General features: G+C 40.5%; 1 protein-coding gene and 1 long non-coding RNA gene across 28 annotated transcripts in view; one reads left to right on the plus strand and one right to left on the minus strand.

Moving 5' to 3' along the window:
• The window catches only part of LOC117972866 (neurobeachin-like), a 355091-nt gene that overhangs the window by 155786 nt on the left and 182830 nt on the right, over nucleotides 1-16475 (plus strand). For 18 of the 27 annotated variants that reach the window (XM_059028569.1, XM_059028575.1, XM_059028571.1 and 15 more), the window contains exons 22-28: nucleotides 2815-3819; nucleotides 8062-8279; nucleotides 10065-10218; nucleotides 10559-10582; nucleotides 12567-12677; nucleotides 13917-14097; nucleotides 15513-15643. In XM_059028569.1, coding sequence (XP_058884552.1) covers nucleotides 2815-3819; nucleotides 8062-8279; nucleotides 10065-10218; nucleotides 10559-10582; nucleotides 12567-12677; nucleotides 13917-14097; nucleotides 15513-15643 — 1824 coding nt within the window. The remainder of the gene's footprint in view (nucleotides 1-2814; nucleotides 3820-8061; nucleotides 8280-10064; nucleotides 10219-10558; nucleotides 10583-12566; nucleotides 12678-13916; nucleotides 14098-15512; nucleotides 15644-16475) is intronic. The other 9 variants (XM_059028579.1, XM_059028596.1, XM_059028597.1 and 6 more) reach the window with 2 other exon arrangements.
• The window catches only part of LOC131737727 (uncharacterized), a 56553-nt gene that overhangs the window by 12103 nt on the left and 27975 nt on the right, over nucleotides 1-16475 (minus strand). The gene's annotated exons all lie outside the window — the stretch shown is intronic.

Raw genomic sequence — 16475 nt, forward strand, 5'->3', positions numbered from 1 at the left:
ATTAACTACACACGCAGGAACCTAACTATCACAGGACGGCTAAGCCGTTTCCCTGTTCCATCAAAACTTAACCACACGGGTTTTCACTGTACCTTTCACTCGGGACTGCCAGGAAGCAGAGCACTCCTTTCTGCCTCCTTCCATTCAGCAGCCCCGAGCAGACTGCTTGCTCTCTTTTTAAACTCCCGCACCTGGGCTTAATTTCCAATAGCGCCCAGGTGCGGATGATAATTAACAATAAAACAATTAAACAAATTAAATGAAACAATAAAGCAAACAACCAAAACAAAGGTACATTCTCTCGTAGGGAGGTTTTAACCCCCTCCCTGCTGTTTCTCATAACCCACTATTTTACACATCCCCCCCCTTGTCTTTACAAGACACCGGCCACGAGACGGCCACCTCCTCCCCTAAAACATAACCACCCACCCTCAAGTCCACAAATGTCCCTTCTTGCCCTCTTCCACGGGCAGGCTTGAGGGTGGATCGGTCCACGTCCCAGCTCAGCCAGGTAAGGACCGCGCACCGGCGACAAGGGGACCCAACGGTTCAACAGGGGCGACCGGAGCGTAGACCGTGGCACTGGAGGATGCAGCAGTGGGCAGAGATCTTCCCCTGGGAACCGGCGCAGTGATGTCCGATCACCCAGGGGAAGCGAAGCAGCGAACAGGGGGAGCGACAGCGACGTCTGGCAGCAGCCCAGCGACGTCTGGGTGCTCGGGAAGAGCGGAGCAGGGAACCAGGGGAAAAGCTGTGGCCAGTGCTGCACACTCCTGGGCTCAAGGTCCAGCGCAGGAAGGTCCGGGCAGACCGGCCGGGTGTCCTGGAGCAAAGGGTGAGGGACTGGACGCAGCGGTGCCGGACTGGACCGTAGGGGCGGTGGTCGGGGCTGTGGTGGAGGTAAACTTTTCACCTTCCCCCTGGGCTCCGGAAGCGGCGGCTCCTCCCCTCTGGGCTCCGGAAGCGGCAGCTCCTCCCCTCTGGGCTCCGGAAGCGGCGGCTCCTCCCCTCTGGGCTCCGGAAGCGGCGGCTCCTCCCCTCTGGGCTCCGGAAGCGGCGGCTCCTCCCCACTGGGCTCCGGAAGCGGCGGCTCCTCCCCTCTGGGCTCCGGAAGCGGCGGCTCCTCCCCTCTGGGCTCCGGAAGCGGCGGCTCCTCCCCTCTGGGCTCCGGAAGCGGCGGCTCCTCCCCTCTGGGCTCCGGAAGCGGCGGCTCCTCCCCTCTGGGCTCCGGAAGCGGCAGCTCCTCCCCTCTGGGCTCCGGAAGCGGCGGCTCCTCCCCTCTGGGCTCCGGAAGCGGCGGCTCCTCCCCTCTGGGCTCCGGAAGCGGCGGCTCCTCCCCTCTGGGCTCCGGAAGCGGCGGCTCCTCCCCTCTGGGCTCCGGAAGCGGCGGCTCCTCCCCTCTGGGCTCTGGCAGCGGCGGCTCCTCCCCCTCTGGCTCGGGAGGCTGCGGAGCTCCGCTAGCCTGCTCCCATTCTTGGAGCAGCAGCTCCAATTCTGTTGGCTCCCTTCTCTTCACTGGGGCCAACCCCATCTCTCTCTCCCATCTCCCAAGTTGCTCTCTCTGAGCAAGAGCCTTCTTTGTAATCTGCTCAAACATCTGTAGCAAATCCATCTTCCCTGGGTCTTAGGGGCGCCCACACTTTCTGACACCAAATGTAAAAGGTTCACCCTCGCTCGGGTTCGTTGCCCCTTTAAGAATCTGACCCAGCACACAGAAATTGGATTTTCAGCGCGGTTGCGCAATTTTTTTAATAAACACAAACGTAAAACAAAGTAAATCAAAATAAACACCTAGCTCTACTGAGCATTAACTACACACGCAGGAACCTAACTATCACAGGACGGCTAAGCCGTTTCCCTGTTCCATCAAAACTTAACCACACGGGTTTTCACTGTACCTTTCACTCGGGACTGCCAGGAAGCAGAGCACTCCTTTCTGCCTCCTTCCATTCAGCAGCCCCGAGCAGACTGCTTGCTCTCTTTTTAAACTCCCGCACCTGGGCTTAATTTCCAATAGCGCCCAGGTGCGGATGATAATTAACAATAAAACAATTAAACAAATTAAATGAAACAATAAAGCAAACAACCAAAACAAAGGTACATTCTCTCGTAGGGAGGTTTTAACCCCCTCCCTGCTGTTTCTCATAACCCACTATTTTACACAACCAAATGAGCAAGATGGGCTGATGTTCTTATATATATATATATATATATATATATATATATCTATATATATATATCTATATATATATATATATATAGATATACATTTTTTTTTTTTTTATCACAATCACTGACAAAATGGCTCACCAATTAAAATCCAATAAATTGTGTCCTAGGAAGGGCACTGTATTGTTAGATCTGAAGATTTAGAACCGTTCCACTGTACCACCCTCTAGGAAGTAGTTTATATGTGCTCCATATTGATAACCTCTTTGAGAAGCTTATGATGGAGGATTTTGTGATGCATAAAATAGCATTGCCAATCAACTGCTCTACCCAGGATAAGGATTTGTCCAGAATAACAATGATTAAAACGTTACAGTCTCATTAACTCAGCTAATACTCCATAAGGAAAATCAGTTTTAGTGAATTTAAATGGGTCACCAGTGCACCGTTTGCCCCTTATTTGTGTTTCAGAAAGGAAAACTAGCCAGTAACAAGCAACTAGGAGCAGTTCAATGAACATTCTAAGTTAATTCTTGATAGTTTTATTACATTTTGGGGGCTACCATGGTATGGTTGTAAACACAACGAAAACCAAACCCATTGTCTGATGTTTTCTGTACTAAAGCCTTGGATTTGTTTCTCCAGGTGACCTACGAAGCTCACAAGGAATACCTGGCCAAGATGTACGAGGAGTACCAGAGACAGGAAGAGGAGAATATCAAAAAGGGGAAAAAAGGAGGTGTCAGCACCATCTCAGGCCTGTCTGCTCAGGCCTCTGGAGTGAAAGGAGCTATTGAGATCCGAGAGATCGACGACAACTCTCAGACCCAAACCCCCGAAAGCGAAACTGACTACCCAGTGACCACAGACTCCAGGAACCTGCTAGCCGAGACTAAGGTGCCGGAAGATGGGCTGGTAGCTCCAGAAAGGCAGGTGAGCGGTGTGCGGGTGGAGGTCCATGACCTGTTGGTGGACATCAAGGCGGAGAAGGTGGAGGCAACTGAAGTGAAGCTGGACGATATGGACCTGTCCCCGGAGACATTGGCTGGAAGAGAAAATGGCAGCCTGGTGGAGGTAGACTCCCTCTTGGACAATGTCTACTGCGCAGCCGTGGAGAAGCTGAAGAGTAACGTCAATGGGACCCTCATTCCCAAGCAAAGCGAAGACAAAGACAGCGGCCCCTTGATAACATTGGCTGATGAAAAGGACAGCATCCCCAACAACAGCAACTCGTTTCTGTTCAATAAGGTTCAGAGCCAAGACGAGAAGCTACTGCCCGACTTCACGTCCAACGTCCCCATCATAATGCCGAATTCCCAGGATGCTCATCTGCACACCAGTGCCAGCGATGACTTGGGTCTCCTGGCTCACATGACGGGTAGTGCCGACCTTACTACTTCAACAAACATCCTTGAGGACAACGAGTTCAAGATCCAAACGACTTTGGCCGAAATAAGCTCCATTGCAGAGGCTGCAGCCGCATCCAAAGTGGCAGAGTATGCAGATATTACAGGGGTTGATTCCGATCCATCTGTGATCAAAACAGCAGGTAGCGCAGATGCTGCCAGTACCATGTCAGACACGGAGAGATCTGATGATGGCAAAGATAAAGAGATCAAGAAGATCCAAACAACAGCTACTACTACCCAAGTAAGTTTACTTGCAAGACAAGCATTTTGCCATGCATAATAGAGAGGGCCGTGGATTATAGGAGGTTTTCCTGGGCCAATATTTATCATTCATGCTTGAATAAATCACTTGATTTGTTTGTATGCATAAAGTTTAGAACTGTTGCATGCACATTTCAATTCTTATTTATCTTGTGTAAGGCACTCGTACGCACGTTTCTGAGTAATAGGAGTTAATAAATCTCAATCTCACTAAAGTTGTTTTGCATGTTGAAATTTGCTTTTAAAACGACCCAATATAGCCATATATGGTAAAGTGCCCACACTGCTGTTTTGAAGAATAAATTAATTGTGGGTTCCGTCTGGCCATTTAGCCACAACATTTAGTATACAGACCGGCATCATATAGAACCTGCACATTAATTGAATGGTACTGTTTTCTGTTCATGAAATTAAATTAATTCGCTCTTGGTGCTTTAATTGCTACATGAGTACAATCTGTAGCACCGATCGCATTGGGGAACCCAGCTAATGAATGAAAATCCCTTTTTACTCCAATCTGCTGTTCTTCCCTGTAGGGAAATTGTACCGAGGACAGAGTGAAAGGATCAAGTCCAAAACCCGGCATCAAGCCCCAAAAGAGGCTTGTGAAATGCCAATTATATCTCAGATCTGCATTTGAAAGCTACCAATGGCCAATTAGCCAATAATAGACTGAACTTGAATATGTGCAGGAATAAGATGTGTGCGCTTCATTGGTCTGTGCAACCTAGGACCCAACATCTAGCACAATTCCATTAGGACCACCTTTGGAAAGGGTTATCTTGGGAAAAGTTCTTCTGTACTTGCTGCGAATGTCATAACGATCCTGAAACACTCTCGCGCCGAAAAGCAGCTTTAGCAAGGTCTTCCAGAAGTGCGAGATAAGCCATTTACGAATGATGTATTGATGTATTACCCTGTGTGAAGTTATAGACAAATACATTATTTCTTAATAGCCTACACACCTGCTACAACTTATCATATTCATTTCTTCTTGAATTAGCATTGCACAACTGAAACAAGGGAGTCACAAAAACATTACCTTTCTCTTATTAAGTAATAATCATGATGGTGGTAACCAACATGTATTTCATACTACTGCCTAAACATGAATAACAATATTAATATTAGCATATTTGGTATATAACAGCAATAATTTAGTAAAGAATTATATGTGACAAACATCGCAATTTCAGTAATACTTGCATCAATAACATAAACTTAATAAGAACGTTATTATTTTACATATTGAACTGATTGCATATCTTCAGCAGATTTAATAACCATATGATCTTATCTTGCAATACCATCATTCTAACACAAGGAAACGATATATATAGGCCCTGATCATCTGGCAAGACCTGTTCTTAGATGTTAAGAAGACTCAGTAATTTCATGGTCTGATGTATTTAGGCACAAAAGGATGGTGAGGGTGGGGTGTTTCTGCTAGAATCCTTTAAATATCATTTGTGGAGCCTGAGAGTCAACACTTTAATAGAAATGAGATCTATTATATGTCTCTGAAATGTTTAGACTTTAAATAATGAGTATAGGGCTTATAATTTAAAAACCACCAATTATGTTGTCTTAATTGTTTATGTTTAAATAGCTCAGAGAGAATTTGTCTTAAAAGTGTGTTTTTTAAAACAGCTGCAGCTGTTATTGTGTTTTTAACCCTGATAGGCACCCGTACACAGATTTCCAGGGGTTACAGAAAATGACAATGGTTATGACATCCAACTCCCCCATAAAAACAAAATGTGTGATTTATATGCTTTTATTTCCACCGTCTGCCTTCCTGTCTGACCTGTTAACCATTCATTTGGAAACGAGCTTACAGGTCAAAGAGTGGAATGTCATGCATCATTTGTACTCTAATTTCTATAATTGAGTCTGAATCTTCCTAGCGGAAGTTATGTTAAGACAGACAGTGTTGGGGTCCCTGAATGGCTAATCCAGTTAATGCACTGCCGCTGAGTGTGCAGGATATATATATATATATATATATATATATATATATATATATATATATATATATATATATATATATATATATATATATATAGTACCAGTCAAAAGTTGAAACCAGGTTTTTCATGATTATCTATGCTTTTAACTGTATAAACTTGTCTATAAACACTTAATATTTCATTATATGATACGTGTACTTATATAAGCTGATAATCATAAGTGGAATTGCATTCAAAAATTTCATTTTTAAATGAAAATGTAAATCTTGTCAATTTCAATGAAATGGTCACCCAAAGCAAGGGGATTTCAGTCTGAAGCCCAAGTCCGTTAGAAGTCTGAAATGTGTATAACACGGTGTTAGAACACTGGCCAAAGTATAAAAGTGTCTTTGTTAGATGTTCTCCAAGTTAACTAGCATGTTACCTAATTAACCTTTTGTCACCAATTATTGTTAACAGGTGAGGGTCCATGATTACTATAAATATAGGTAGCATAGGCACAAGTTTGTCATTCCTGAATGTAAGGGAGCAGAAAATGGCAAAATACGCTCAGTTAAGCAAAGAAAAAAGACAGTCTGTAATTACTTTAAGAAATGAAGGTCAATCTTCAAGACAAATCGCAAGAACTTTGCAAGTGTCTGTAACTACTGTGGCCAAGACCATCAAATGATTTGAAGAAACTGGCACTCATGAGGACCGAACAAGGTCAGGCAGGCCAAGGGTGACCTCAGAATCAGAGAACAAGTTCATTCGAGTCACAAGTCTGCGAAACTGGCGATTAACTGCCCCTGAAATACAAGCTCAGCTAAATGCTACTAGAAATACAGATGTTTCAACATCAATTGTTCAGAGGAGATTGCGTGAAGCTGGCCTAACTGGAAGAATTGCTGCAAAGAAACCATTGTTAAGAGTGCAGAATAAGAGGAAGAGACTTGCCTGGGCCAAAAAACACAGAAACTGGACGTGGGAGGAGTGGAAGTCGGTCTTATGGACCGATGAGTCAAAATTTGAAATATTTGGGTCCAAGCGCCGAGTATTTGTAAGACGCAGAGAGGGTGAGTGCATGAGTTCTGCATGTGTGGTTCCCACTGTCAAGCATGGAGGAGGCAGTGTCGTGGTCTGGGGTTGCTTTGCTGGTGTCAGAGTTGGTGATCTTTGCCAAGTCCATGGCAAGCTCAACCAGCATGGCTATCATAGCATACTTCAGAGGCATGCCATTCCATCAGGATTACGGCTAGTTGGGCAGTCCTTCATTCTTCAGCAAGATAATGACCCGAAACACACCTCAAAGTTGTGCAAGAACTATCTGGCGAAGAAGGAAAGTGAAGGACAACTCAATCTAATGACCTGGCCTGCCCAGTCTCCAGACCTCAATCCCATAGAACTTGTATGGGACAAACTGGACAGAAAAGTCAAAGCAAAGCTACCCACAAGTGCCCTACATATCTGGGAATTTCTGCAGAAGAGCTGGGAAGACATGTCGGGTGATTTCCTGCTGAAACTTGTTAACCGAATGCCTCGTGTTTGTGAGGCTGTTATTAAGGCAAAGGGTGGCTATTTTGAGGAAGCCAAGATTGAAAGACAATTTTCAATTTTCTTGAACATTGCTTTGATACTCCTTATGTTTTGTTTTGTATATTGTAACATATGTTTTTATTTTTATTTATTTACAGAAACGTATATGACGTAAAACATTGTCAATTATGAAAAAAAAACTAGTTTCCAGCAAGTGTACTCAAACTTTTGACTGGTACTATATATATATATATATATATATACCTTTATTATATATTTACTCTCTCATAATGGGAAGCCTATTGAACTGCATTATGTATGAGTTAACTGATTCATGTCAAATTCAAGATGTTCAGTGCTTTAAATACAGTACAATTAAAATGGAAGTAAATATCTCTAAAGCATTCTTTAAAGTACGGGGTCATGGATCTGGATTCAATCACAACCACAGAGGGCCGACATATTGATTGTGAAAATACAGCCCCAGGTTACCAAAGTTATGAAAACCAACATCAGTATCTTTGTCTTTGAAATAATGTTGAATGCCAGGAAGAGTCCTGTTTTAATGATGTAAATGGCATTGATACTTCGCACTGCCATGTTTAGACCAATTGAGTAGATGCTGCTGGCTATTTGAAACTTGAAGCAACTTTTTCCTGCTTCAAGCTCAGTTCTTCCAGTGAAAATGAATGTGTTTCTACATGGTAACTGAGGTGCTAACACTTCCCTTGCCCTAGGCTGTCCAGGGCTGTCCAGAAAGCCAGATGGAAAGGGACCTGAGGGTTGACCTGGGCTTCAGAGGAATGCCAATGACAGAGGAGCAGAGGCGGCAGTTCAGCCCTGGACCTCGTACCACCATGTTTCGAATCCCAGAGTTCAAGTGGTCCCCCATGCACCAGCGACTTCTTACTGATTTGCTCTTTGCTCTGGAGACAGATGTCCATGTTTGGAGAAGGTGAGTTTTTCAGGACAATGGTGGTAAAAGGCCTTTTACCTCATTGTCTTATTTGATTCCCACAGGTTTGTTATTTGAAGTTATTTCATTGTAATGTAGTGGCTATTGGCGCAGGCCTTCTCTGGAGGGCACATGTTCAAAAGAGAAGACCATCTCAGTTGAATTCTTCTTTATGAGTCATTCTAAATAGAATTGGTTATAGAAACTGAACTGGATCATCTCACCCACGTAAATGACATATGGGATTTTGCTTGACCAACCCCAGGTATTGGTCATTAATTACATTTTGTTTGTGAGAACGGATTTAAAGTGGATTAAGTAATTAAAGGATCAGTAAAATACTGATTTCTCTTTTACTGTTAGCAAACAAAGTTAACAGGAGCGTATTTTCTGGTGATTATGCAGAGATTCTTTGATGCCTTCATACTATATCAGCAGTTATAACTGGGGTTTGCTAACATTTGCAAACATGTAAGCCAGGTCCTTATGCTGCATGTCTGGTATGTGCCTGGCACAAAAAGATGACGTCTGTACTTGGACTAAAAGAGCAGATCAGACCAGCTTTGTCGTTTCTTCTCAGTGACCTGCACTGGTTCAGTATTGAAGAGGCAAGAAAAAGGTTTCTTTTGGAAATAATCTTGAGAAACTTAAAATCCAGTTTGTAATGTTTTTTTTTACTAATTCGTTCCTGTACCTTTAAGTAAAGTATACAGTTAATTTGCACCACCTATTGTGTTGTATGTTGTTGAATATCTCAGTTTCAAGGAGGGTGGAGAGCTGTGTAGACGTGCCTCTGATGTTTCCAGTGTAACGTGGGTTAACTGGTGGGAATATCAAAATATATTTGAGCACAGCACTGACACTAAATAAATACCACACTAGCTGTGTTTCTGCTCACCCAATGGATAGATAACAGTAAGTGCAAAACATCTTTTTGAAAGTAAATGTGATTGTTCGTCCAAAATGAAAGAAATTAAAAAAAAAAAAAAAAAAAAAAAAAAAACAGAATTAAATGCTAACAAAGAGTGATATAATGTTTGGCTTTCATCCCAGCTTGAGTAGCAGATCATATCTGTATGAAATTAATATCAATTAAAATAAGTACTGTGCATGCTTTTATGACTGGATTCATCTTAAGTGTTTGCATGCATACCATATTGACCAAAGTATTAAAAAAAATCAATCCAGAATTGCTTTAAAAAAGGAAAAATGGCAATTAATACAGCCACCCACACTGACTGTAATATATGATTGATAATGTGCATAGTATATCACTATCTTGTATGCTCTGAATGTTATTCTAATCTGACATACTGTAGAAGGGTATGGGTTAGGCAACATTTATTTTAAGTACTTTTTATGGAACCCAAGGTGAATAACAAGTCTTCACAATTATACAAACAGTAAATACACAAATCTTCAGAGTCCATAACAACTAATATAATAGTTTAATAAAAGCACACTAATGTATATCCTCTTTAGAATCCATTAAAGAGTAGAAGATTGCTTTTGTTCTGAGCATCTACTGTCTCATTAAAACTTAGAATCAAACAGATGCAATATGGAAAATGTATATATATAGCAACATACTTCTATAATAATAATAATAATAATAATAATAATAATAATAATAATAATAAAAATGGTATTGCATATTTAGAACTGAAAATAACAATGATATTGTTTGCAAAATTAAAGTACCGTAAAGTCTGCCTTGTTAAGTTGTGTTACATTTTTATACTTTTTTTTTTAATAAAAAATGTTTTTTTTTTCTTTTTTTTTCAGCCACTCCACAAAATCAGTAATGGACTTTGTCAACAGTAATGAAAACATAATTTTTGTGCATAACACCATTCACCTAATTTCCCAGATGGTAGACAACATAATTATTGCCTGTGGAGGAATATTGCCTTTGTTATCTGCAGCTACGTCCCCTTCTGTAAGTAGCACAATTCCCATCTTTTGGCGCATATCCCCATCTAGTGGAAGACAGCAGAGCTGCATGTTGGAGGGATTTATGAAACTAAATGCACGTCTTGGGAATGGTCAAAGAAAATGTGACACAATCTTGCTTAAAATCGTTTTGTTAATACATGTTAATTGACATGATCATGCAAAGGCCTTTTATTGAACCTTATAGCTTTTGTTTAAGTGCTTCAGAGATAGGGATGATTTCTGAATAGTATCCTAAAAGACAATGCGATTTTCCTTTGATTTTAATTGTCTTTTTTTCCTGTGTTGTTGTGCTCTGTTGTTCGTTTTGTCTGTTGCATGTCCAGGGTTCTAAGGTTAGTATTACCGCTGTAAGTTTCAGTTTCTTATAGTTTGTAATGCACACACATTTTTCATTTGTGTCATTTGGCATGTAAACAATTGGCACTTTAATATTTTGATACATATAGTTTTATTGTACTCCTTTTATTTGGAATACCGACCTTTATATATATATATATATATATATATATATATATATATATATATATATATATATATATATATATATATAAATACCAAGCTGGTTAATCTCTTGTTTCTACTATATCTGTGAACAAACTGTATCTGTGAAAAAGCTTTTTTAAGGGTGAAGTTACGGCTCCTGCTTATGCCAGAACTTCTTGGTGCAGTATTACATTTATTTATTTTTTATTCCTGAGAGTTGCATAGTTATCTTTTTATATTTCTAGTATTGTTTTTTTGTTTTTTTCTTAACAGTTTAAGCCATCTCCTTGTTGTTTTTCAACAAGCTGTATAATGAGGTTGCTCTTAATGTAGCTTTCCTCGGAGTAGCTGAGGAACCCAGCAGCTTTTACTGCGATGACTTAACCTCAGCTCACTCACTGCAAATGTAGCAACACAAATAACACTGTGTAACATTTTTATTTATTTTTTTGGTTCCTGGGTAGTAAGTGTTATTTCCTAATTGCTTATGGCTCACAAGTATAGAAAATGGCTATTATTCCCCACAGACTTTGCTTTTGTGACCAGGACAGTGATATTTTGAAATGTACCTATTTCCAATGAGAAAACAGGCGAATTTGTGTCTTTTCGTTCACATAAAGTCAGAAAAAAACAACATATGAATACAAATTAACATGTATTTATGCTAAAATAATACAAAAATGACTACAAAAGATTTAGAAGTGAGTAGTTTTTCGAGATTTACGATTATACTGTAAATCACTTTCACGAATCAGCCCCAAAATGTAGTCTCTCATCATGTTCTCGTTATACTGTCCTTGGTAGCGGCGTTCAAAGTCCAGTATATCCTGGTGGAAGCGCTCGCCTTGCTCCTCCGAGTACGCTCCCATGTTCTCCTTGAATTTATCAAGATGAGCATCAAGGATATGGACTTTGAGGGACATCCTACAGCCCATTGTGCCGTAGTTCTTCACCAGAGTCTCAACCAGCTCCACATAGTTTTCGGCCTTGTGATTGCCCAGGAAGCCCCGAACCACTGCGACAAAGCTGTTCCAAGCCGCTTTCTCCTTACTAGTGAGCTTCTTGGGGAATTCATTGCACTCCAAGATCTTCTTTATCTGTGGTCCGACGAAGACACCGGCTTTGACCTTTGCCTCAGACAGCTTAGGGAAGAAGTCTTGAAGGTACTTGAAGGCTGCCGACTCCTTATCTAGAGCTCTGACAAATTGTTTCATAAGGTCCAATTTGATGTGCAGTGGTGGCATCAGCACCTTCCGGGGGTCCCAGCCGTACTCATCATACTTCAAGGCGTCCAGCAAGATCTTGATGCTGTTGTAATCCTCTTTGAGGTGCACCGAGTGAGCCAGGGGAAGAGACGGGTACTTGTTACCATTATGGAGCAGCACGGCTTTGAGGCTCCTGGATGAGCTGTCAATGAAGGACAGTATAACGAGAACATGATGGGAGACTACATTTGGGGGCTGATTCGTGAAAGTGATTTACAGTATAATCGTAAATCTCGAAAAACTACTCACTTCTAAATCTTTTGTAGTCATTTTTGTATTACTTTAGTATAAATACATGTTAATTTGGATTCATATTTTGTTTTTTTCTGACTTTATGTGAATGAAAAGACACAAATCCGCCCGTTTTCTCATTGAAAATAGGTAAATTTCAAAATATCACTCCTGGTCACAAAAGCAAAGTTTGTGGGGAATAATAGCCATTTTCTATACTTTTGAGGCATAAGCAATTAGGAAATAACACTTACTACCCAGGAACAAAAATTGTGTTACATAGTGTAATTATTAACAATACTTTTATAAGTGACGATTTTCAAGGCTGTTTCCTTTTTTGTTAACATGTAAGACTGAAGCAAGTGATTGCTCACAACCATTCCCAAGGGAGGCTTTAGCTCGAGTAGTGGCAAAGAGTCATGACGTTGCCCTATTGTCTAACAGTATAGGCCCTGTTGGTGAGGTGGGTAGTAGTCATTCAAATCAAAATGGGAATAACTCCTACATGTACTGTATTCAATCTGCTTTTGTTTTTCAGAAATAACTACCACCACCCTTCCCCCCTCCCCCTTCCCTTGAAAACCAAACAAAACTTTGCTTAAGCTAGACAAAATTATTTTTAGTTCTTCAGGACACTTTCAAAAATACAAGCAAGGTGCAGATGATTGTATGAAGGAAAGCAATTTATAAATCCCTCTACAACAGCTTTGTATTTCAAATTTTGATAACCTTGGTCCAGCCCAATGGAATTCATTCTTGATTGCCCCATTCTACTGCGTGGCACTGAATCACCTAGAGAGCTGTTCTTTTAATTGTTAGTGATTGTGAAGGGTGCTGGATACAACTCAGCATTAGGGACTAATCTGACCACCAAACTCACCAGTAAACTGAGTTTTGAAATCAGGCCAGCGGTAAAAGAAGAGAAAGGCTTGCGAATGAGCCTGATTCAGGTCTTTCAGTCATCGTGACTATGATCACTGTTGACAGTCTATGTGGAATGAATTCTCAAGGACCTCCAGTTTCTTGATGACAGGTGTTCACATCTGAAAACCTCCAATGTAATTCGCACTAATTGGCCCCATTCCAGACATGGAGACTGAGCTACACCCCTTTCCCCCTTTAGTTGGACGCTTCCCCCTTATCAGGATTTTGGCACATTGGAGGGGCAGTGGGGGAAACTCAAACTGTGGTTGCCTGTCTGTGTTATACTGCACTATTAAATAAACAGAGGACTTCAGTCTCCAATTATGTTTTGCCTTGCACCTGTCACACACACACACACACAAAATTATGCATGGCCTTTTTTAAAGAAAATGATTTACTTTAAAAAAATATAAATAATAATAAATAGAAAAATTGATCTGAAGACTAAAATCACTTTTACTTGTCCTATTTTACGACTTTGCTGGAATTTGCACAGTGTTTGTGGTTCCTGTGTAGGATAGTGCAGTAGATTTAGAATTTTTTTTAAACATTTTGAGACACGAGTTAACATAATTTTGTGTGCTTCTGAAAGAAAACTGTGTAGTGTAAATAATGGGATATCGTTTTTATTACCCAGAATTCTGAAAGAATAGGAAATGGTAGCCATGTATTCCCTTGACCAGGATATGAATTTGGGACCACTTAATGCAGCCCGTACTGTTTTAGACTGTTTATTTGTAAATTAGATAAAATGTCCTATCTTTTATTTTTTCTAAAGACGGAGCTGGAGAATATTGAAGCAACTCAAGGCATGTCAGCGGAGACAGCAGTCACCTTTCTCAGCAGGCTCATGGCCATGGTTGATGTGCTGGTGTTTGCCAGCTCCCTCAATTTCAGTGAGATTGAAGCGGAAAAGAACATGTCTTCTGGAGGCTTAATGCGACAGTGCCTGAGGCTCGGTCAGTCTGTGTGTCTGACTTGTAGATAGTGTGCATTTAGCAATTACTTCCACGTGAGGGGATCTCGAACAACCTTTAACTGAACTCTGAACGTGTGCTTTCCTAATTTCTTTCAAAACAACATGTTAGTTTTCAATGCATTTTCATTTCAGTATTGGTATTTTTTTCCCTTTAAAAAGACTAACACTTAAGTTGAGTTTTACATTTCTACATACAAGTGTAGCTTTGTGCAGACTCCTATGTCATCATATAGTGTACAGCTAGCTGCATTGATGCATCATAAAACATCAGGGACCCCCTTTTAAAGTGAATGCAAACCTTTTCCCCACAGAAGCAACAATATTAATAACTTAGTTGCAAGCAGGGTCATTATTGTTCAAGCTGTTTCCTGCTAGTTATAAAGCATTGAAATGTCTGCATTCCTTTCAGAAACAAATTATATAAATATTTATGGGAAGTAGGAAAAAATATAAAATCTTGGAAATAAGAAAATACATTTTTAAATAAATATTGGAACCTATGGATTAATGCAGAACAACTGTGTGGTATATTCATTTCCCTTTTTAACACTCTGAGCAGATCAGTCCCTCTTCAAATATTTGCAAGATTTTTTAATGAGCAAGGTGACTGACAAGTGCAGTGATACTCCAGAATACCCCATTGTCTTACCTATTTTCTAGGAATGCATAAAGACTGGGTTTAGGTAATTAATTTCCTATTTTATCAAGACCCCCTTTTTGCTCATGGTAGGACTCAAATTGCAGTGTTTGGACAAGGGATGCATTTCATGGAATGTCACGTAGATATCTTGAATACTTTCTGAGATACAATCCATGGGTGTATGCTACCCTCTGCTCAACATTGACTATATGAAGCACTCCAAATTAGCTATCTGTTTTTTTACATGTGATATTTCCAGTGAAGTGAAGGTTGTTGATAGCTACAGACACAAATTACAGCAACCCCTATAATGATATAAACCTCCAAAATATAGAGAAAACACAAAAATGCACTGACCACAGAAGTCATATCTTCAGAACTGTTCCAGAGAAACCAAAACACTTTTTTCCGTAACAGAAATCTAAGATGGTGAAGCTGGAGCAGAATGGTTGATTGGACATGAAATGACTCATCTTCAAATACAAGCAAATGCTTTTGATGAGTAATCCATCTCTCAAGTGCTATGATATCCCAAATATTATTAATTTACTACCAAAGCACATTTGAATATCTGTTAATTTTTCCCCCAAAAATGGGTTATTGCAATAGTGACTGGAAGCCACCAAACTAGTTGTTCTGCATGTATTTGTGTGTCCCAATTGTTGAAGGGAAGCTACATTTATTAAAATGTTATGACTTTCAAGAATAAACCCTAATCTTGCTTATATTTAACTGAATAAAATGTCGTTTGCCAGTGTGTTGTGTTGCTGTGCGGAACTGCCTGGAATGCAGGCAAAGACAACGTGACAGAACGACAACGTCCTCAATGCCGAACAGTAAGACTCAGGAGAACCTGCAGAGTGCGAGCGGAACAACTGCTGCCAAGGTAATCTCGCTTGTCTACTTCTGTTACATCCTCAACCTGGCTTTCAAAACATTCCTTTGTCTACTTGCCCTTACACATATCCAGTGATCTAGAACAGGCTGCTACAGAAAGGGTTATGTATTGCTTTTTGTTCACGATTTGCCAGTGCACTGAATTTAATAGCTTAGCTCCAGAACAGTACGGTGATCATGTGATGTGGGGCTGTTAATAAACACAACAAATTACAATAGGACTCTCGCTAGTGCCAATTGACCTACAATACGAACCAAGGTATCATTATGAAATGCATGCTAATAGCAGCTGCAGAAACCAAACGTCAATATCATAAGTCAAACATTCACAGCTTTCTCTGTTTTATATTCAAAGGGTTACTATTGATTTATGAAACACAAGTATAAAAAACATAAAACAAATACCAGCCAAGGCACCTAGTATGGTACAGATTACAGTCATCAGTACTCTGAACAAAGCACTAGTCTAAACAGGGTTGGTTCAGATTAGCGAGAGTCAGTGTTAATTTAGTTTGTTACACCATGTAGGGCCATATGGTCAAAGCATTTACTCCAATTTACTGAAAGGTGAAAAGCCAACAGTAATGTAAAATACTAAGAAACAAATCATTTGAGATTACTTAAGATCTGGTGGCCAAAAAAAGTGGGTAGGCAGAAAAAAGGCAGAGGGCTTGGGGGTCCCATTAAGCCCCCAGCAACAGTAGAATCTTATTATTGTATTCCGACTGACAACACTTTTCATATTATTTATTTATTTATTTATTTGGCAGGCGTCTTTATCCAAAGTTACTTGCAGGTGTACAGGGCAGTACTGTACAGGG

The sequence above is a fragment of the Acipenser ruthenus genome, chromosome 8, assembly GCF_902713425.1.
Source record: "Acipenser ruthenus chromosome 8, fAciRut3.2 maternal haplotype, whole genome shotgun sequence".
In the NCBI taxonomy this organism is placed as follows: Eukaryota; Metazoa; Chordata; class Actinopteri; order Acipenseriformes; family Acipenseridae; genus Acipenser; species Acipenser ruthenus.